General features: G+C 41.3%; 1 protein-coding gene across 2 annotated transcripts in view; it reads left to right on the forward strand.

Moving 5' to 3' along the window:
* GLRA2 (glycine receptor alpha 2) overlaps positions 1-24,397 on the forward strand; it is a gene marked incomplete at both ends in the record, with an annotated part of 196,246 nt that overhangs the window by 149,859 nt on the left and 21,990 nt on the right. For both annotated transcript variants that reach the window (XM_082864461.1, XM_082864460.1), the window contains one exon: positions 9,931-10,080. In XM_082864461.1, coding sequence (XP_082720587.1) covers positions 9,931-10,080 — 150 coding nt within the window. The remainder of the gene's footprint in view (positions 1-9,930; positions 10,081-24,397) is intronic.

A 24,397-nucleotide genomic window follows, 5' to 3' on the forward strand; every position in this document is an offset into this window, starting at 1 on the left:
CATACCCATCCTCCTTGGCTGGCTGCTAGAGGAACGTCTCAGCTCTCTGGGGTCAGCCTAGGGGATGCGAATGTGGATATATTTCAGTTGGCACATTGTCAAATGGTAGTGCCTTGCCCATGAGGGATGGAGAGGGCACCCAAGCTGTAAGGACATTCAGGCAATCCTTATACAATGACGAGCCACTCTTCTATGATGGGGATAAACACTGGGTAGAAAATGGCCGAACCCATGAACAACTGGCTTCATGACGCAGGAAATGGTGTAGTCTTTGAATGTAGACAAAACAAATTATGGGACTAAAGTAAATAAATTCATGGTTTGATTTTCCATTTTGAAACTGATCTCAGTATATAATTAATGAAAAAATTTCCTCATGAAAAACTGCCAAGGTTTTCAAAAATACCTAGATAGTGTTGAAAAAGAAAAAAAAAACACTAATGAAAAGTATCTCTAAGAAATGTCAACATGATGCCAAAGTAACTGAGTAATGAGCTAAACTCCATCAACTAACTGGTCTGTTCAAATATCAGATAAATGTTTATTTAGTGCCACAAAAACCTAAACAACTTGACTGGCTCTACTGTTTCACCAGATATGTTTGCAAACTACAGGAATTGTAAATTCAGCAGAATAACTACTCTTCTTTCCCTTAGTGAAAATAAATCTAGAGTAATCTTAATATCATCAGCTATTAGCTTTAAAAGACGTGAGATAAATTTTTTCCCTTTAGTGACTGTGAAAGGAATTTGAATTTATATGCAGCTTGAATAACTTGTCAGTCAACAGAAACTATGGGGCATTTACTCAATGCACAAAGACTTGTTCTTGAGGGGTATAGATACAAAAGACATCCCTGGGTCTTTATCCTCCAAGCATCCTATACTTTAACTAGGCAGATAAAACATGCAAACATGAAGCACACACTCAGCTGTCCGATGCAAACTACCAGTGCATTACAAATCCTAAAGATGGGTAAGACCACTGTGGGCTAGAATAGGCAGAGAAAGCATCACTCTGGAGATGGAGACTGAGCTACTCCTTGAGGAATTACCTGGAAATACATAGGCAGAGAAAGCAGGAAAAGGGAGGAAGAATTTCTATGCTGGGAGAAGAGTGTAAACCAAGATTTCTCAGCCTTCGTACTATTAACATTTGGGGCTGGATAATTCTTTGTCATGGGGGCTGTCTTATGCATTGTTGGGCTTTTCAGCAGTATCCCTGACCTCTACTCACTAGAAGCCTGTGGCAAAACCTCACTCCCCAGGTGGGACAACCAAAACCACCTTCAGACATTGCCAAGTGTCCTCTCACGGCAACATCAGCCCCAGCTGAGGACCACTGAACCAGGCCTGGATACCTGGGTTGGGGGCGGGTGCTTTCTCTATCTCAGAGCTTATCAATCTCAGAATTATTGACATTTTGGGCTGGATAACTATTCACTGTGGGGACCGTCCTGTGCTTTATAGGATGTTTAGCAGCATCCCTGACCTCAACCAACTAGACACGAGTAGCACCTCCCCCTGGTTGTGACAACCAAAAATATCTCCAGACATCGCCAAACGTCTCCTGTGGTGCAAAATTACACCCATCTGAGAATGACTGAGATTCTCAGTAGGAATGGACTTGGCTTCCTCAGGGTAAGAAGAACTGCTTAAACAAAGCACAAGGTTCATGTTAGGAAAGAGTGGAATAAGACTGAATAACTAGGGTGGACACATGCTGTGTGAGATCCTGGATACTAGAGCCTATACTAGGCAGCCACAGTAGTTCTCAAGATGTGTTGCAAAATGAATTGGTGTTTAAATTAAATCTGGCAGAAGCAAAAGGATAAAGTGCCACGAGGAGGAACTGGGTACAGGGCGATCAGTTAGGAAGTTGTTATAATAACCAGGTGTAAGCGTTGATGGCCAGGGTTGCAGTGACATATTTGGAATGGAGAGAAAAGGGTGAACCTAAGGGTGCTTTGCAGAAGTCAATGTTGAGCTTTTGCAACAGACTGAATAGAGGTGAAGGCAAGGAAAGAACTAACGGTGAAACTAGTGTTGCCGGTGGGAAGCAAGATTCAAATGAAGTGAATGGGAAGGTGGGGCATTTAATGATTTTGCTTTTGCAAATCCTAACTGCGGGCCCTTTTTATATATTTTTTGGCCATGGTGCAGGGCATTGTGGGATCTTAGTTTCCAGACCAGGGATCAGACCCATGCCCCCCGCAGTGGAAGCGTGGGCTCCTAACCACTGGACCGCCAGGGAATTTCCCAGGCCTTTTATTTTTTTAATTTATTTTTTTTTAAATTTATTTTATTTATTTATTTTTGGCTGTGTCGGGTCTTAGTTGTGGGATGTGGGATCTTCGTTGTGGCACGGGATCTTTCGTTATGGCATGTGGGTTTTCTCTTCTCTAGTTGTGGCACGCAGGCTCCAGGGTGTGTGGGCTCTGTAGTTGTGGCACACGGGCTTACTATCTGCTGTTTAATGCCAGGAAAATCAGATTTCCTTGGAAGAGAAGGATGGTGGCAGCACTGACTACCTGGCCTGTCCCAGTGTAACCTGTTGCCCCGCGGCACATGGGATCTTAGTTCCCTGACCAGGGATGGAACCACCCACATCCCCTGCATTGTAAGGCGGATTCTTTACCACTGGACCACCAGGGAAATACCACCACCACCACCACCTCACCCCCACCCCGCACTGGGCCTTTTATAATGAGCACAAGAATACTGGTGAGAGGTCAGGAGGTCAGGACTGAGTGATGGGTTTGGGAACGTTGGAAATACAAAACCCTGAAATCTCCATGGCTTTAAACAATAAAAATTTATTTCTCACTCGTATTACATTCCACTGTGAAATGGGTGGCCCTGCGTCTTTTAGGGATCCAGGCTTCTCCCATCTTATGGCACTGCCATCTTAGATGAGTGACACCCAAGGTGGCTGCAGAAAGGTTAAGTCCTAATGACCTCTTGGGAGATTTTAGAAGCCCTGAAGCAGTGTATATTACTTCTGCCCACATTCCACTGGGGATCCAGCTGAGCTGGAAAATCTTGTTTACTGGTGTCCCAGGAAGAGGAAATGGGATTCACAAGAACTTGGCCAATCTCTGCTATGGGAGACACACACACACACACACACACACACACACAGAAACTATAGGAGTGAATGAATTTATTGAGGACCTGAAGATACAGGGAAAATAGAAGAGGAAAGAGTTCAAGGACCACAGATAAGAAATCGAAGAAGATTCAGCAAAGGATTCAGAGATGTTGTTAGAAAGCTTGGAAGAGAACTGACTCTGTGTAGAGTTGAGAGTGTCAGGAGAGAAGGTAAATTTCTATATGGAGGGAAAATGTCTACTTTTGCTAAGACTCTTGCTTTTGAGACAAAGAAATCCAAGCTAATTAGAAAAGGCCTTATATATCTATACCCCACCTCAAAACCATAACTAGCTTATCTTTACAAGCAGTCTGAAACCCAGATGCCTCTGCCTGGAAGTTGTGTTGGCCCAGCCTACCTGTCCATACCTCACCATGCACTTCCCCGGTACCCAGCACATCCCAGTCACTGGATTGCTGACCATCCTCAAGCCCACCTATTCTCTCCCATCTTCATGGTTTGCTTTCATAGCTTCTTCCACCCATCAAAGTCCTGGCTTTCCTCAAGCCCTAAGTCAAATGCCACGCCATCCAGGAACGAAGCCTTTTCTGATTTTCCCTGTCACTACTGAACTCCCCACATCTTCCAGCCACCTTTTGGTTTTTCCTCTACTTTGGCACGTGAGACCACCTGCTTTGCATCAGTTTTATGTTCACTTGACTGTCTCCCTCACTAGACCGTGGTTTTCTCAAGCACCAAATAGGGCCACCAAGATTTACATCCCCAGGACAAACCAGACAACACTGCAGTCTATGTCAGGGGCTGGCAAACATTTTCTGTACAGGGTCACATAGTATTTTAGGATTTCCAGACCATATGGTCTCTGTCACAACTACTCAACTGTGCCATTTTACTGTAAAAGCTGCCGTGGACAATATATAAATGAATGAGTATGGCTGTGTTCCAATAAAACTATTTATAGAACGTGGTGGGGCAGATTCGATTCATAGGTCCTAATTTGCTGCTCCCTGACCTATGTGAATGACGCTTTCTGGAGCACAGCATGAACAGGTTCCCCTGGGGTATCATCTGGGGAGTCCTGGGAAGAATCAATGTGCATCTTAGTTATTCTTGTATTTCTGCCCCACCTCCCACCAGCACCTACTACAGTGCCTTCCACATAGTAGGCCCTCAGTGTTTATGTTTCTGAATTAGATATACCTGGAGAGAGAACACTAAATGAATCATACTACCATTTTGAGAGCTTCATTAATTTGAAAACTGTTTTGCAAGACTGTAGTAATGTAGTTCAGGAAGGGCTCATGTAAGCCCAGGAATCATAAAAATAATGTGACAGGAAAAAATGTGAGGTAAAAACATCTAAGAATTAGCAGCCAAAGGGAGAGAATGTGACATCAGAGCTGGATGGAAGTAACAAAAAGGCATTTCAATCCTGAGAGACCAGCACTGAAGGACATCCCATCATACGTAATAGATGTCTCACAACACCACCTAAATCCGTGTGAATAATGCAGTTAATGCCAGCACTTCAATGCTGGAAAGATGATCATGATTTGGCGGAAACTCGGAGACCAACCAAAATCATTAAGAGACTGAAAGGATTTGTTTATGAGCAGTTATAAAAGAAGCCAAATACGTGCCTGGCCTGCTGATGGCTAGAAGGAGAGGGGGAAAAGGTTTACAAATGACTGAGTGCTGTAAACACTAGCAAGGGGAGGAATGATGGTGAGTTCTACTGCACTTAGCTTTTGGTATGGACATCGATCAGGCACTGACAAATTCTTCTCATTATTAGGTCTTAAAACATTCAAAGGCCATCTGAATAACATATAACTGGAATGCTGTGATTGGTAATGTTCGATTATTACAGGAGAATAGGACTGCTCCAGGACAGCAAATACAAGAAAATTATTGCTTATTAAGGAAAGAAACATTCCAGGAATGCTTGGTGAGCTGAGAGAATTTAAATGCACTAACAGTCCACTCTCAGAAATATCCAGTATGTGCAATTGTGGCTAATGTTATATAGTAAAGAATTGTTGAAGTTAAAGTACAAAAATGGAAAGATGGCCAGCTATTTCCTTCATTCCTTCCTTCTGTCATTCAATCATCCATTTATCCATCCATCCCACATATCTAATGTTTACTCACTATTTGCCAGGTCCTGGGCTGGTGATACAAACAGTAATACTACACAGGACCTTTCTTTAAAAAAAAAAAAAAAGTTTACAGTCTAATGAGTCTAGTGGTTGGGTCAGGGAAGCTGCTGGACTGAAAAAGAACAGACAGGCTCAATAGAGATTTATAAGGGAGCAAGGAAAAGTGGCCCCCAACCCAGATGAGACAAAAGTAGGAAGGTTAGGGATGCTTCCCAGAGGAGCTGGTATCCAAGCCAAGTCACGAAGGATCCTGAGTCATCTGTTAATCAGAAAGACTGAGAATAAGCATCCCAGGTGCTATACCACTTTGTCACAACATATGTGGGACTGCCAAGTAGTTCAGATTGATGGAGACAAATAGTGCAAGGCAGGTGGTAACCTTAAAAATAATAATTGGAATATATTAGGACAGTGGGCAGTTTTTATTTTCCTTGTTGATTTTTCTGTCTCTTCCAAGATTTTTCTATTAACAAAATCACACCCTTATGTAGTCAAATAATTGCAAACATTTATATAGCACTTACTCTGTGCCAAACACTATTCTAAGCACTTTGCATACATTAAGTGATTTTATCCACATAACTCTACGAAATAGCTACTATTATTTTCCTTTATACAGATGAGGAGGGGAAGCAGAGACAGGTTAAACAATTTGGCAAAGTTAGAGTAACAACAGAGCAGTGTTTCTTACTTCGGGCATCTCATTCTAGAGTCTCTGCTTTTACATCCTCTATGCTCCTACTAACTTTCTAAGTCAGGAGCATATTTTCTTAGCATTTACTCCCATAATCCCAGTCTAAAAATTGACCTAACAAATAATCAGAGATACAGTTAAATATCTGGGGGGGGAAGAATATTCATAGCTCCCAAATTTACAGTAGCATAAAATGAAACTAAAAATCACCTAAATATCCTATCATACAGAATGATTAATGATGGTATAGACAATTATACAAGCACTGGAAATTATGATTTAGAAGAAAGTTAAATTACATGGGAAACGCTCACTATAAAGGTCAAAGGGAAATGCAAGGTACAAAAGGTATAATCCTAGTAGTATGTTTGTGTGTGTCCAGAAAGGAGATTCACTAGTCAGACTGGGTTCCAATTCCAATCTTAGCTCTGCCACCTTTTAGCTTTCTCACTTTAGGTAATAATTTAACCTCTCTGAACCCCACTTTCCTCACCAGAAAATGGGGATAATACAGTTGTCATAATGGTTAGAAAATTAATATATGTAAAATGCATAAATTCCGGATGGCAAACACTCAGTAACAGCTATCAAAAAGCAGGAAACCCTATTTAAAAATTAGAACTAGATAGTACACATTCACATAGGCAGTTGAATAAGAATCGTTTGTAGTCTATGGTCCAACATGTTACAACTTCATCTAATTATTTTCCCCCTCCTATTTAAAAAAATAATTGGAAGTTGAGTGAGATGAAGGGAACTTTGCATTGCAAGTAAAAAGTATTTGCTTTCAGAATCTGCTTTATCAAATAAGATGTACAAAGCACTCAACCAATCACAGAAGGGTCATAAAAGTTTCCTTTTTAACCAGATACCTTCCCAAGGCTACAGCCCTGATATTTTACTTTGGTTGAATATCTTGATTTGTGATAGTTTACAACTATTTAACCTCAACATAATGAAAGCCATATATCACAAACCCACAGCTAACATCATACTCAACAGTGAAAAGCTGAAAGCATTTCCTCTAAGATCAGGAACAAGACAAGGATGCCCACTCTTGCCACTTTTATCCAACATGGTATTGGAAGTCCTAGCCACTGCAATCAGAAAATAAGAAATAAAAGGAATCCAAATTGGAAAAGAAGAAGTAAAACTGTCACTGTTTGCAGACGACATGATACTATACATAGAAAATCCTAAAGACGCCACCTGATACTACTAGAGCTCGTCAATGAATTTGGTAAAATTGCTGCATAAAAAAATTAATATACAGAAATCTGTTACTTTTCTGTACACTAACAACAAGATATCAGAAAGAGTAATTAAGGAAACAATCCCATTTATCATCACATCAAAAAGAATGAAATACCTAGGAATAAACCTACCTAAGGAGGTAAAAGCCTCTACTTAGAAAACTATAAAACACTGATAAAAGAAATTGAAGATGACACAAACAGATGGACAGATATACCACATTCTTGGATTGGAAAAATTAATATTGTTAAAACGATGATACTACCCAAGGCAATCTACAGATTCAATGAAATCCCTATTAAAATACTAATGGCATTTTTCAAAGAACGAGAATAATTGTAAAATTTGTATGGAAATACAAAAGACCCCGAATAGCCAAAACAATCTGGAGAAAGAACAGAGCTGAAGGAATCATTCTCCCTGACTTCAGACTATACTACAAAGCTATAGTAAACAAAACAGTATGGTACTGGCACAAAAACAGACACACAGACCAATGGAACTGGACAGACAGCCCAGAAATAAACCCACACATTTATGGTCCACAAATCTTCAAGAAAGGAGGCAAGAATATATAATGGAGAAAAGACAGTCTCTTTGATAAGTGGTGCTGGGAAAACTGGACAGTTATATGTAAAAGAATGAAATTAGAACACTCTCTTACACCATATACAAAAATAAACTCAAAATGGATTAAAGACCTAAATATAAGATCAGAAACCATAAACGTCCTAGAGGAAAACATAGGCAGAACACTGTTTGACATAAATCACATCAATATTTTTTTGGATCTGTCTCCTAAAGCAAAGGAAATAAAAGCAAAAATAAACAAGTAGCACCTAATCAAACTTAAAAGTTTTTGCACAGCAAAGGAAATCATGAGCAAAATGAAAAGACAACCTATGGAATGGGAGAAAATATTTGCAAATGATATGATCAATAAGGGGTTAATATCCAAAATATATAAACAGCTCACACAACTCAACATCAAAAAAAACCCAAACAACTTGGGCTTCCCTGGTGGCGCAGTGGTTGAGAGTCCGCCTGCGATGCAGGGGACACGGGTTCGTGCCCCGGTCCGGGAAGATCCCACATGCCGCGGAGCGGCTGGGCCCGTGAGCCATGGCCACTGAGCCTGCGCGTCCGGAGCCTGTGCTCCACAACAGGAGAGGCCACAACAGTGAGAGGCCCGCGTACCACAAAAAAACCCCAAAAAACCAAAAAATAAAACAACTTGATTAAAAAAGTGGGCATAAAACCCGAATACACATTTCTCCAAAGAGGACATGCAGATGGCCAACAGGCACATGACAAGATGTTCAACATCGCTAATCATCAGGGAAATGCAAATCAAAACAACAGTAAGATATCACCTCACACCTGTCAGTATGGCAACCATCAGAAAGAACACAAATAACAAATGTTGGCGAGGATGTGGAGAAAAGGGGTGCAGCCACTAGGGAAAACAGTATGGAGGTTTCTAAAAAAACTAAAAATAGAACTACCATATGACCCAGCAATTCCACTCCTGGGTATATATCTGAAAAAAACAAAAACACTAATTCGAAAAGATACATGCACCCCAGTGTTCATAGCAGCATTATTTAGAATTGCCAAGATATGGAAGCAACCTAAGTGTCCATCAATAGATGTATGGATAAAGAAGATGTGGAGTGTATACACACACACACACACAAAGACACAATGGAATGCTACTCAGCATAAAAAAGAACTAAATTTTGCCATGTGCAACTAAGTCAGACAGAGAAAGACAAATACTGTACGATATCACTTATGTGTGGAATCTAAAAAATACAACAAACTAGTGACTATAACAATAAAGAAAAGAGGGAAGAGATATGGGAACATATGTATATGTATAACTGATTCACTTTGTTATAAAGCAGAAACTAACACACCATTGTAAAGCAATTATACTCCAATAAAGATTAAAAAAAAGATGAAGAAGACTCAGATATAGAGAACAAACTAGTGGTTACCAGTGGGGCAAGGGAAGAAGGGAGGGGCAATTTAGGGGTAGGGGATTAAGAGGTAAAAACTATTATGTATAAAATAAGCTACAAGGGGAATACAGCCAACATTTTAAAATAACTACAAATGGAGTACAACCTTTAAAAATTGTGAATCACTATATTATACACCTGTAACTTGTATAATATTGTATACTTCAATTAAAAAAAAGAAGAAACTTGTTTCTGCATCAGTTAGGATCAAAAGCTGAATGGAAATTACAAATTGGTTTTTGAAGGACCCAAAGCCAGATATAGTTTATTTCTCATCCAAGTTTTGGAATTATCTTAATGAGTTTTTAAATGGTAAGAAAAAATAGAAGGAAATGAGCAGTTTCAAGAGTAGCACCCACTGTTTTACCTCAAAGTTTTTTCTTTCCTTTTTTTCACGAAGGCAGTTCTTGTAGTCACCTTTGGAGCTGGTCTCAGGGATGAGGCTACTTGAGCAGGTGGGCTACACTGAGAGAAATGGAACAAGGGCCTGGGGCAGGGAGGCATGTAACTTTCACTGCTCTGCCCAGAATCTGCAAAGTGGGATGGAAAATGCTTAAGCACTTTCTTAAGGAAAGCCTAGAAAATAATCCTTGATGAAGGGAAAAGACGTTATTCTGCTGCTCACACCATAAGGAGCCTGGTTTCCCCACAAGTTTTCACGGTGTCTCTGTCTCTCCCTCTCTCTCAGGTCTCCTACGTAAAAGCGATTGACATCTGGATGGCAGTGTGCCTTCTGTTTGTGTTTGCAGCCTTACTGGAATATGCAGCAGTGAACTTTGTCTCCAGGCAGCACAAGGAGTTTCTGCGGCTCCGGAGAAGGCAGAAGAGGCAGAATAAGGTACAGTTGACCCTGAGTGCAGACAAAGTCAGGTAGAGCTCGAGGTGGTTATCCAGGCAATGTAATTTAGAAAACAGAGCAATACATAGGGAGCAAGAAGCTGAAGCTAATTTTTGTCCTGATTCAGCCTTCTATACTGAATTCCTGCTCAGGTTAGTCCTTTAAAATTGGGACAGAGTTGTCACATTTAGCAAATAAAATTCATCAAGAGATGAATGGATAAAACAGATGTGGCGTACACACACACACACACACACACACACACACAATGGAATATTACTCAGCCATAAAAAAGAATGGAATAATGCCATTTGGAACAACATGGATGGACCTAGAGATGATCATACTAAGTGAAATAAGTGAGACAGAGAAAGAGCAATATCATGTGATATCACTTATATGTGGAATCTAAAAAAAATGATTCAAATGAACTTATTTACAAAACAGAAATAGACTCACAGACATAGAAAACAAACTTATGGTTACCAAAGGGGAAAGGGGGAAGAGGGATAAACCAGGAGTTTGGGATGAACACATACACACTACTATATATAAAATAGATAACCAACAAGGACCTACTGTATAGCACAGGGAACTATACTCAATATCTTGTAAAAACCTATAAGGGAAAAGAATGCGAAAAAGAATACACACACACACACACATACATATACATATATATAACTGAATCGCTTGGCTATACACCTGAAACTAACACAATATTGTAAATTTACTATACTTCAATTTAAAAAATATATAGGGCACACAGTTAAGCCTGAATTTCAGATAAATAATAAATATTTAGTATAAGTACATCCGAGATGTTGCATGGAACAGACTTATATTAATAAATTATTTGTTGTTTATCTGAAATTCAAATGTAACTGGGAGCCCTGTGTTTTATCTAGCAACTGTAGTTGGAGATATATATTCCATTTGACAAAATTATTTTAAAATCCTGTTGTTTTGAACATTGATAATTTGTGTGCGTGGCTTTGCTCACAAAACTGCTTTTTTTATGAATTGCTCGGCTTTATGTAAATAAGGTCCCTACTCATGTTGATTTCAACCTGATAAATCCAATTAGACTGATCTCATTGTCTCAACTTTAATTTTAATGCAGAAACCCAAAACTTACATTATCTAGAAGTTTGAGGTTGGAAATACATGGCTCGAAACCTCCAGTTCAGTGGTTCCCAAACTTGCCTGCACATTAGAATAGCTTGGAGATCTTTCAAAAATCCCAAACCGGGTCTTCCCTGGTGGCGTAGTGGTTGAGGGTCCGCCTGCCGATGCAGGGGACACGGGTTCGCGCCCCGGTCCGGGAAGATCCCACGTGCTGCGGAGCGGCTGGGCCCGTGAGCCATGGCCGCTTGGGCCTGCGCGTCCGGAGCCTGTGCTCCGCAATGGGAGAGGCCGCAACAGTGAGAGGCCCGCGTACCGCAAAAAAAAAAAAAAAAAATCCCAAACCTTGGCCATACCCCATACCCATTAATCCCAGTCTCGGAATGGGGCACAGGTGTATCTTCTGAAGGTCCCCAGGCAATGCCAGTGTGCAGACACATTTGGGAAGCAGTGCCCTGGTTTATAATTTAATTTCATATAGGACTCCAGAAGCCTTGCACTTGCTTTCAGTTTCAGATTCTGGGAGAGAAATATGCTCTTTGATATGGAGAACTCCACTGCCTGTAACAATACACTTAGCGAACTGAAGCTAAAATTCTACATACAAGAGATGAGAGAGAGTTTTCAAAATCTGTTCCCCCTAAAAAATGATACATTAAACCTGCTGGGAGCCTAGAAGATAGCATGGAAGATAATGTGGGATCATGGGAGGAACCTTTTTTCAAAATGGAAAATAAAAGAACATGTTTGACAACAGGAATACTGTAGCAAAAAGGGAGAAATCAACAACGCAGTGAAAGGACACCATAATTTCTAGGAAAAACAAAAAACCTTTAGAAGATGAGAAAGGGTGAAATCCAGAACCAAGGGTCAGGGGTGGCCTTACACGGGGACAGATATTTCAGCCATTTTAATAATGACTTAAATTAGTGTCAGTTCATTGATGAGGATACCAAAGCACGGTTAAATAATTTGCCCATGCTCATGCACCACGAAGTAGCACAGCAAGATCTGAGGTGTGATGCTGTGTCTCCAGAGCCCATGTGCTACACCACTGTACCGACAAAATGGGAGAATGACACTGGTAGTTGGATGATGGTACGATGTAGAGCTCCTAATTGCTCCTATCATTTCCAAGGATTATGAGGCAGGTTACCAGCTGAAAATGGGATGGAAAGGAGGAATGTAGAAGGTTTAAGGAGGAAAGATATAGTATTAAATAGTAGTTTGGGAGAATAAAAAAGCCATTGCTCAAGGAGAGAGATGGGGTCAGAATGCTGAGGCAGAGGTAGTGGGAGAGCCCAGCTGAGGTGTGTGGTTATGAATTTAAAGTTTACGATTAAATTTAAAACTTTAATTAAAACAATCAGCAGGTGCCCCTTTGCAGTCAAAGCTCTTACTATCATTGACAATTGACTTTTGAAAAAAAAAAAAGGAGGGGGAGGCATTTCCAATTATTTGTCCCTTAGGAAATGGCATCTTTCCAAAGTAGCACTTTCCAATTTTTTTGAGTCTGAATTATGTTTAGAAAAAATGGTAACAAGAGCTCACACTGATTGAAGGGTTACTATAAACCATACTTTCCATGCAAGAATTGATTTAGTCCCCACAACTGTGAGTACTGTGATCATACAGCCCAGTTTACTGCAGAAAGTCCTGTTTCTGCCTATTTTCCTGATGCCCTGTGTAATTTAGCATTTGTCTTGGATTATTCATTTTAAACCAAAACACTTATTAATAGTTGCATTAAAATAAACTCAGATGGGTTTGGTGGACCTCCACTCTATACATCTGCTTTCTGTCATGGTGTGATCTTCTGGGTTGGGGGTACACAGGTGCAGTACACAAGTCCTCACTTTAACATGTGTTGAAATCTAAAAAATAACCATCCCCATCCCTGGCCTCTGTTCTTGACCCTTTCCAGAAGCAATGTCATAACTAACACTCTTTCCAGGATAGCTGGAAGGGAGCTTGCTGATAAAATGAAGTGCACTCAGACACAAGAGGCTAGGGATAAATCTTTCTTTCTTTTGGTCTGTCAGTGATGAGATACTGCTGTCCTGCTGGCCATTTGGGGCACCAGCCTTGGCCCATGACACGGCATACAAAATCTAGAAAGCCACTAGGCCACCCTTTGGTGGGGTCAGTGGAAAACATGAGAAAATCCTAAGTTCAGTGAACATGAGACCAACAAAATAGAGGCTGAGCAGTCTTGCTGTGGGCATCTAAATGCTCATGATTGAATGGCTTTGTCATTTCTTGATGATTTAAATCTGTAATTGTCTTACTGTTTGATAATTACTGTAAAATAAAAAAGCATCAACATTATAGAGCTGGATTGTCCGAGCCACTTTCCACCATCAAAACTGTCCTTGTTGGGATCAGTTAAGTGGTCATCCTGCCAATAATGAAGGCAGTGTTCTTATCTCCACTGTACAGATGAGGAGAGGAAAGCCCTGAGAGGTTAGGTAAAACGCCCAAAGCCACACACGCAGGCAGCCTGGCTCCAGCGTTCCGGGCCTCAGCTGCTGCTCTGCAGAGTCCACATCATTTTACATCTTACATTCTGATCCAGTATCTCTTTCCCACTCACACACTTGAAACAAACATCTCTAATGCACCCTAATATTTTCTATTCAGTTTTTTTAAGGCTGGTCCATCAGGGATGAGATTAGGGTGAGGCAAGTGAGATTAAGTCACACAAGTACAGGGTCAGATCTTGTATTTATTTAAATTTGGTAGTTTTTCCCCATGGCTTTTTGCATTAATAAGGAATTTTTCAAATATTGCATTAAAATATTGACCTAAAGTACTGGGGTTTTGGCACCCCCCTTACATTTTGCACCTGAGACCTTACCTTGCCCTAGTTCCAGCCCAGCTGGTCTTGAACCATTAGACTTTCACAGACCCTAATAGGTTGTGGCCTGAGTTTAAAAACAAAAACAAGGCCACCATGTTAAAATGTTCAATATTCCCAATAAAAAAGTCATCTCTTTAATTTCCCATTAGGAAACTGACCTCCCCAACACAATCCAGCCTGATTCTTTAGACGGTGTAAGAAAATCCCAGAGCAGATTACTTCCCAAAGTGACACTGGCATGATGTTCAAGGAAGATGTTTACTGAGAGAGCCCTGAGATTACATTTACTTACATGGGGAGAGTGCCTGGTGTTTACTGAACCGTCAAGTTATGAAACAGGGTCACTTTCAAGGAGGGGACCAGGCAATTTGCAACTAGGTGTATCTGCTCTACCTTTTCTACATCTCAAAAAGCAGCCAATTTTATCAAAGCAGAGTTTCTCAGCAACGATCAAGCTGAGATCTTCACTGACAGAACTTGCAAATCCCTATGGTTGGGCCAACCCCAGCCTGTTAGAAGTTGATGTGCCCCGGGTCTAAGTAGTAAATCCTATTTTTATGTTACGCCCTCAGTTCCAGTAACTTTTCACACCATGTGACGGTTTAACAACTTCCCCATAAGAACTTTAAAGCCTCACCTGCGCTTCTCTCGCCCTGTCTTTTTATATGTGGCCACACCACTCCTGACTTTGGCATTGTGCCTGATTTCAGGTTTCCAGTTACCCATAGAGCTCTGACTGCTTTATTTTCAGTGACTAAACAGAAATTGTAGCTGCTTGAGAACATGGCTACGGCTTCTAGGCCACCTGAGGATGAGCCGCCTTTTAAGGGAATGTTGTGAACACACTGTTCAGACTTCAACCTCCCCGGAAGAAAAGACGGGGCCTCAACCTAATTAGACAACAGGGTGAGAATGTGAGGCCCTGACCAAAATGTCTCACGTGACAGTAACTTGGAAAAGTACTCATTTTTTTGCAATTTTCCCTTTCCCTCCCTTCATTTCCCTGTCCTTTAATTCTTAGATTGCCAATTTCCCAAAAGATAACTTCCTAGTAATATGAAATATATATACATATAACTGAATCACTTTGCTGTACATCTGAAAGTAACACAAAATTGTAAATCAACTATATTTCAATTTAAAAATAAGAATTTCCTGATCCTACCGGGTAGAAATGATACCACTCTTTCAAGCACGCATAGTATGTAATTTGTTCCTTTCATAAGGTGTCACTTTCTACCCATTTGTTGTACGCTTTACAGAAGAATATAAAATTGAAATGTATTGGGGGGGTTATTCAGGGCACTCTACCTAGAAATACTTGAATTCTGCTCTTAACCAATCATCTTCCCTTTGGAGGGGAATTGGACCCCTCCAATTCCCCTCCATTGGACCTATTGGAGGGGAATAAACCTACAAGAACAGTAGCTATTTTATCGTTATCCAGGTTTTAGCCTCAAATCCCAGTGCACTGCCCCAGGAGGGGAACAACTTAGAAGCCCTGTCCCTCCACTCGGGAGGTCCAGAGCCCTGCACTATTTCCTCCTCAATGTTCCAAGGCCCTTAGATCTTCCCATTCCAGTGGGGCGGAAGCCTCACTGGTGAAGGCCAGAAAACAAGGACCCCGAGCAAATGGTCACCTGGGAGTGGCTTTTTCACACCCATGGGGTCCTGGAAAGTCCCCAGTCAGACCAACACTCCTTCCCCTTAAGGACCAAAGTCTCCTTCCTCTCTTTCTGGAGACACCCCTTCAAACACTTAAGGATGGTGAGCCGGCAGGTCTTCTCAAAGTTTCTGAGCTAAACTGACCTAGTCTTTCCTATGATACAGCTTACAGCCTCTTAGCACACTGGTCACCCTTTCTCTAGTTCGCTAGTGACATCTTGAAGTATGAGTCACAGAATGTGATAGTGCAGGCATGATCAGCATGTAATACAGAAAAGCAGGAATATCCCCTCTCTTTATCTGCACTTTTGTTTTGTTTTGTTTTTGTTTTTGCGGTATGCGGCCCTCTCACTGCTGTGGCCTCTCCCGTTGCGGAGCACAGGCTCTGGACGCGCAGGCGCGGCGGCCATGGCTCACGGGCCCAGCCGCTCCGTGGCACGCGGGATCCTCCCGGGCCGGGGCACGAACCCGTGTCCCCTGCATCGGCAGGTGGACTCTCAACCACTGCGCCACCAGGGAAGCCCTATCTGCACTTTTTAATAGAGCATTAAATTACAGTAGTGCTTTTCAGTAGTCATATTCCACGATTGGCTCATTTTGACGTTGCTAATGCTTGTTCATTTCCCAAGTCTTTTTATTCCTATTAATACATATAGCTGTCAAGTTATCTGTTCTTGATTATGTGCTTGATTTTTTTCAAACCTAAAGAAAGGACTTTATATTTATTGCTAGAAATATTCACCTCGTTGGATCTGGCCCATTTTTTAGAATGTATTAATCTTCTTGATAGTGATTTACTCATCTGGAAAATCAGCTACTACTTCTAGCTTTTTAACACTGACAAATAGGTGTCAATGCCCTTCAAGCAAAGGCCACCAGGAACAAGCTGGTAGTTAAGTTGGGTTTACTACTCTTTGCAGTGAGGGGGAACATAGAGAGGGCTCTAAACTGGGCGATTTGGGAGGAAAGACTACGGAAGCAGAGGTTTGCTCTAGACTGGATGCTGTCAGAAAGCAAGGGAAATTCAGTGATTAGGTATCTCAATAAATCTTATTTACAGGAGGGCAGACTAGAGTGAAAATAAAACTATATTTGGTAAAGAAGCAGCAGTCACTCATTTTAACTGAAAGAAAGATGTTTAGTATTTTCTGGGTGTCACAGTGACCTTGTTTTCATCTGTGCTTAGATAACATTATGAAGTGGCCTTGTTTTGTCTCACTCTATCATGGTCTCAGAGTAACCCTGAGCTTGGTATTCTGTGAGATTACTACAACTGGCAACATTCAAATGGAGGCTCTGTAATTTACCAGCTCTGTGACCCTGGCAGGTTACTTAAAAAAAAAAAAAAAAAAAAACAACCTACCTGTGCCTCAGTTTTCTCATCTGTAAATAGAGTTAATATGTATTCACCTCATAGGACTGTGGTGAGAATAAAATGACTTCCCATGGGTAAAGCTCCTAAAATAGGCCCTGGTATGTGCTAAGTTCTACATTTAGTGATTGCTTGTTTTAGTATCCACTTTCTGCACCACAAAGGTATGTGGTAGACTCAGAGTCATAAAGGTTTTGCTCAATGTATGGGGGAACATAGTCTACAGATTAAAATCAACTATCTTAGAATACAGCAACAGGCTGCCGACCTGCTCCCTCCCCCATTTTTACTCCTCTCGTCTTTCTTCCACAAAGGGAAATTAGACTGCACAGCAAGATGTCAGCCAGGTACAGCTATTTTTATAATCATAGGGTTGAAATAATGAATCCGTGCTCTTACTCTACAGTGTCCAAACAAGACAAGTAGAAAGATTGAGGCTAAGCTGAATTCTTCCATTTTACCTCCCACTGCTAAGATGTAGTTTAGCCACAGCCAGTCAGTACAAGGGCACTTTTCTCAAAGTTACAGAGCCCATTAAGACCCTGCCAACCCAATTAGAATGTAAACGGACTTTGAAAGGCTGCTGAAATGCAGATGTCACTACCACTAAGCCTAACCGACCAAACAAATCTAAGCAAACAGGGGACCCACTGAACTATATTCAGAGTAAGGTCAACCTTTGATAATCTTGCTTTTTAAGGTCTCTCACCTTTTTCTTCCTCTCCGAAGGATTAGAGCAGTGGTTCTCAACCTGGGCTATTCTGCCCTCCCCCCACAAGGCACATTTGACAATGTCTGGAGATATGTTTGGTTGTTACAGCCAAGGGAGGGACGCTACTAGCCCCTAGTGGGTAGAGGCCAGGGATACTGCTAAATATCCTACAGTGCACAGGACAGTGCCCACGACCAAGGATGACCCAGCCCTAAATGTTGACAGTTCCACGGTGGAGAAATCCTTGCTTTAGAACATTGGTAGGTTACACTTCTCAGTATGAAACATTCTAGGTTATTTTCTGTTTCTTGTATGTAAATCGTGCCACCCTTGCAAACACCCGCCCACCAAGGCAGGAGAGCACTTCCGGTTCTGCTAACATCAGTCAGGGTCAATTCCTGCTTGATTCACATACACGTGGGGCCCATTGGGTGATGGCCAGTTGTCTTTCCCTTACATTAGAAAAAGGCAAATTCTATTCAGCAGCCTACCTTCTAAAAATTGATTTATTTATTCAAATGCACACTCAACTGAGTAGGAAGGAAAACTGCATCTGATTGGCTTCATACATTAAGACACAATTCATGTGGATGCTTCCTACCCCCAAAAAAGATCTCTGATGCTATGCATAGCTTCATGCATGAAGTAAGGCAGGGTCACATCTGGAAAATACTAGGTTCAGACTCTGAATTAACATCCTGATTCTGAGAGATGAAGATGCTTGTATGTGGGTAGGAAAAAAAATTAAGCTCTTTATCACACCTATTTCGGGAATGCTCATTGATGTGAAGAGTCATAATGTAAACTTATTTTTAGGATTAACACGTGAACACGTGTGGTTCAACAGGCACACACATCCACGTTTGGTGTTAAAGAGAAAGGGAAGGCAGTAGGACAGCATTAAACAAGCAACAAACAGTTTTATTCATTCTAGAGAAAACCCAGTGGGGAACTCTTAAAGTGGGTTTGTTACTCAGATTGGGAGAATGCCTAGGAATCCTCACTCCGCAGACCAGCACAGGAATTGAGAAGAACCAACAACAAGTGCACTTGTCCAGTTGCAGACTGCAATGAACAATTCACAGGTGGTGCTGGTGTATGGACTCCACCTTGACCGTCCTGCTCTAGATCAGTACTTCTCCAGCTTTGGTGCACATGAGCATCACCTGAAGCCTACGCAACACACAGAACTCTGGGCTCCAGCCCGAGAGACGCTGACCCAGTAGGTCAGAGCCTGGGACTTTTGCAACATTTGCAGGCCAGGTGATGCTGATGCTGCTGGTCCAGAGACCCACACTTTGAGTAGTGAGGCTCCAGAGAACTCTGTAAAACGGCTTTCGGTAAGAAAATGCCGTGATTACCGCATACCTTTGCTACTAACGTGTCCATAGTCATGTCAAGGACATTAACCTCAGAGATTCCACGTTGGGAAACTAGCCACTGAAAGATTAACAAACAGAAAATACTTTATAAAGGTATTTTTAGATTGAAGATCCCTACAGGTCTCCTTTTTCCTCGTCCTTGGAAGGAAGCTTTTTTTTTTCCTTTCAGGAAGAATACAGTGCAACAGTGTATGTTCTCTTTTGTCATTTAGCATTTTTTCCATATTCTGCCACATGTTTGCACAAAGTGCTTAAAGAGGATTTCATACATCATTAATTAAGGTAACAACTGCTTCCTTAGCAAGCAGGATGTTGAAGAGGTTGTAAATGCTTCTCCTGGGAGGCAGGAGGCATGTTTGGTTTTTGTCTTAAAGGTTGAGGGGTTCAGATGAGGCTTTCACAGACCTGTGTGGATTAGGAGTTTGGACTTAACTGTGAAAGCCAGCAAGAAAAAAGAAATGTCACTGTACTTTGTAATTCCCCTATACCACCAAGGTACAGAGCTGATACTTGTCAGGGGTATAGAGGCCTGAAATATTTTTCAGTTGTTCCTTCTTCCCAGCTTCTTCCATTTTGTTAGGTATTGTGACAGACTGTTCTTTTAGGGCATCCAGTATGGAATTCCCTTTTGCAAGATGCAAAGTGACTTGCAGAAGCAGCCTTGCAAATTAAATGCCTGTCTTTGTAGTGTCTCCCTCCAATTCCTTCTTTCATCTCAGGCTATTTCCCATTATCTCTATTTTCTTTACTACTTTCCTTCCTACTAGGTCATATTTTTCTGACTCTGATTTTCTTCTCTTCAAAATTTTCACTTTCCCTTACCTTCAGACTATTTTATTGATTCATTCACTCACATATTCAGTGTAGATGTATTGCACACTTTCTACAAGCAATCCACAAAGTCTGCCCTTGGGATGCTCACAGGCCACGGAGAGACAGAAAATGTGTCGGCTTATTAGTCTATGTACATATGATATATTGTGATACAGACACTACGGTAAGCGCTGTGGACGCCCCACCCATATCCCCACGGCACTCTCTGCTTCTAAATACAGTGGTGGCTTCCTACTACAAGTTCTGCTCTGCCGTGGTGTGAGGAGAAGGAGGGTGTCTTAGGCCCCAGAAGCATGCTCCAGTTTTGCAGGGCAAGCTGGCAACACTGAGGGCTTACTCCAGGAACAGCCCTCCATCAGTAACCGCTGGGGGCGGGGGTTAAATATCCCAACTTCCTTGTCCCTCTGAGGCATGTTCTACTGGCTCCCAGGGGTTCCAAGTGGCACTGAGCCCCAGGTGCCCACGCTGTAGCCTTTGTACCAATGCACCTTTGACATTGTTTCTCTCCCCACCTCACTTTCCCACTCCTCTACTGGTGCCTCCTGAGATCGCCTCCCGAGATGACCTCCCATATAAACTATCTGTACTCATATCTTTGTCTCAGGGCCTTCTAGAAAAAGCCAACTAAGACAGTACCAAGCCAACACGTGTGCTCCCTCAGGGTTGAGTAACAAGACAGGAGGCTGGAGAGGTGAACAGGTGCTAGGCAAGGAAAGGCTCCACACCATGCTAAGAGGGTTGAACTTCCTCCTCAGGGCAATGGGGAGACACTAAGTTTTTAAGTAGGGAGGGGAGGCCATGGTGAAATTTGCATTATGAAAAAAAAGTCCAGTTGGGCACTATGGAAAATGCTTCAAACAGAGCAGGACAGGAGGCAAGAGGAAGAGGAGAAGGTTCTTGTTTTAATCAATACCAGAGATAATGAGGGACTGAAAGGTAACAAGAAATTAAATAATTTCTAAAAAATTAAGAAAGCAAAATCACCCACTCTTCTCACTTTTATTCAAGATAGTCCTAGCCACAGAAATTAGGCAAGAAAAAGAAATAAAAGGCATCTAAATTGGAAAGGAAGAAGTAAAACTGTCACTTTTTAGAAAACCCTGAAGATTCCACCAAAAACCTGTTAGAACTAGTAAATGAATTCAGTACAGTCACAGAATACAAAAATCAATATACAAAAATCTGTGGCATTTCTATACACTAATAACAAACTATCAGAAATAAATTAAGAAAACGATCCCATTTACAGTTGCATTAAAAAGAATAAAATACCTAGAAATAAATTTAACCAAAGAGGGAAAAGACCTGGGCACTGAAAACTTTAAGACACTAATGAAAGAAATCAAAGACACAAATGGAAAGATATTCCATGCTCATGGATTGGGAGAATAGTTAAAATGTCCATCCTACCCAAAGCAATCTACAGATTGCAATCCCAATCAAAATTCCAACGGCATATTTCACAGAACTAGAACAAATAATTCTAAAATTTGTATGGAACCACAAAATATCCCAAATAGCCAAAACAATCTTGAGAAAGAAGAACAAGATTCTGGTTCTGGTGGCGCAGTGGTTGAGAGTCCACCTGCCGATGCAGGGGACACGGGTTCGTGCCCCGGTCCGGGAAAAGTCCACATGCCGCGGAGCGGCTGGGCCTGTGAGCCATGGCCGCTGAGCCTGCGCGTCCAGAGCCTGTGCTCCCCAACGGGAGAGGCCACAACAGTGAGAGGCCCGCGTACCGCAAAAAAAAAAAAAGAAGAAGAACAAAGCTGGAGGCATCACATGCTATGATTTGAAACTAAACAACAAAGCTATAGTAATCAAAACAGTATGGTACTGGCACAAAAACAGATCAATGGAACACAAAGGGCACCCCAAAATAAACCCACACATATATGGACAATTAACTAACAAAGGAGCAAAGAACATCCAAGGGAGGACACTCTCTTCAATAAATGGTGTTAGGGAAACTGGACAGCCACACACAAAAGAATGAAACTGGACCACTATCTTATACTATACACAAAAATTAACTCAAAATGGATTAAAGACTTCAATGTAACACCTGAATCCATTAAATTCCTGGAAGAAATCATAGGCAGTTAGCTCCTTGACATCAGTCTTACTGAGGTTTTTTTGGTGGATCCGAATCCAAAGGCAAGGGAAACAGAAGCAAAAACAAATGAGACTACATCAAATTTAAAAGCTTCTACACAGCAAAGACAACTATCATCAAAACAAAAAGGCGACCTGTGCAATGGGAGATAGGATATTTGCAAACAATATGTCTGATAAGGGGTTAATATCTAAAATACATTAAAAAACAACCTAATTTAAAAATGGGCAGAGACTCTCAATAGACATTTTCCCAAAGAAGATATACAGATGGCAAACAGGCACATGAAAAGATGTTCAACATCACTAATTATTAGGGAAATGCAAATCAAAATCACAATGAGATATTGCCTCACACCTGTTAGAATGGCTATTACTGAAAAGAAAAGAAATAGCAAATGTTGGAGAGGATGCAAAGAAAAAGGAACCCTTGTACACTGTTAGTGGGAATGTAAACTAGTGCAGCCACTATGGGAAACAGTATGGAGACTCCTCAAAAAATTAAGAATAGAACTACCATATGACCCAACTATTCCACTTCTGGGTGTCTGTCCAAAGAAAATGAAAACACTACTTCAAAAAGATATGTACACTCCTATGTTCACTGCAGGTCACATGCCTGTGAAGAGTAAGGCTTTTGCCAGACAGAATGGATAAATAGACAAAAGTATGACTCATGTGATGGTCCAAGGAGGGGGGTAGAGAAATGGATATAATGTCAAGAGGAGAAGAAGGAGAATGAAAAGAGAACGAACATTTTCCACGTAAATGAAAATGTGACCAATACAGTAGTTACCCCCCACCCCTTTTTGGCAATAAAACAGTTACCCCAGGTCCTTAACATCAGTGATCCTCTAATTATCAAACTTAGTTGAAGTTCTAGTTTTGCACACAGAACTCTTTTAAGAGACTTTTGCTATACAATTTTTTTTAAAGGGAATTCAACATTAAAATAAGAAAACTTGCATCAACTATTCTCCTTTTGGTGCTATTTGTGTTTTGTTTGCTAGGATAGACAGACTCCCAGACAAATGATTTCAACACAGAGTGTTGTGTACCACATGAGAGGTTTAAGTGCAAGATTTGGTGATGACCAAGGAGACAGCATCTCCTCCACTTAGTAGCACCAGGGAATTGACTGTTCACCTGGGTCTTGACACAGGAATAAGAACTTGACAGATGAAAAAGGGGTGAGGAGGATGTTCTGGCTGAGGGAACAGTTATGCAAAGGCTCAGAAGCAAGAAACAACAGGGTGCTTTCAGGTCATCATCAAGAGTTGGGTCTCAAATACCATATGATATCACTTATATGTGGAATCTAAAATATGACACAAACGAACTTATTTACGGAACAGAAACAGACTCACAGACATAGAGAACAGACTGGTGGTTGCCAAGGGGGCGGCGGGGGGGAGGGATGGAGTGGGAATTTGGGATTAGCAGATACAAACTATTACATATAGGATGGATAAACAACCAGGTCCTATTATATAGCACAGGGAACTATATTCAATATCCTGTGATAAACCATAATGGAAAAGAGAATATATGTGTATAACTGAGTCACTCTGCTACACAACAGAAATTAACACAACACTGTAAATCAACCATACTTCAATTTAAAAAAATACTTTCATAAGGATGAAAACAGATAATGAACTTAAAGCAAAAAAGAAAAAAAAAAGAGCTGGGTCTGGCCAAGTGTTGGGGACATGGAGGGATGAGGAAGAAAGACTACAGCTGCTCATGAAGTGGGAGCCACCAAAAGGTCTTAAAGATGCTATAATCAGAATGGAACTGTAGGAATGTCGCTCTGTACAGAAATGGCCAGGATGGAATGAGGCAGTGTCAGGAAAATGCTGCTGCAGCGTTTCTAATTAAACACTTTTAATTGTACACTTACCTAAAAGCCCCTCCCCAGAGGCGTAGATTATTATGAATACACGTTTATCTTTTTGTAGTTTTGCTGCAACTACCTTTCCAAATCTGACATACATACTGTGACCTTAGCAAAGCTTGCCTTACATAAGTGTAAATACGAAAATGCCTTTGCGGTTTGAATTATTTGCAGTAACACATGCTTCTCTCCCTTTTTTTAATATTTATTTTATTTAATTATTTATTTTTGGCTGCGTTGGGTCTTCGTTGCTGCGCGCGGGCTTTCTCTAGTTGCGGCGAGCGGGGGCTTCTCATTGCGGTGGCAGAGCACGGGCTCTAGGTGCACGGGCTTCAGTAGCTGTGGCATGTGGGCT

The sequence above is a fragment of the Leucopleurus acutus genome, assembly GCF_964270905.1.
Source record: "Leucopleurus acutus genome assembly, chromosome: X".
In the NCBI taxonomy this organism is placed as follows: domain Eukaryota; kingdom Metazoa; phylum Chordata; class Mammalia; order Artiodactyla; family Delphinidae; genus Leucopleurus; species Leucopleurus acutus.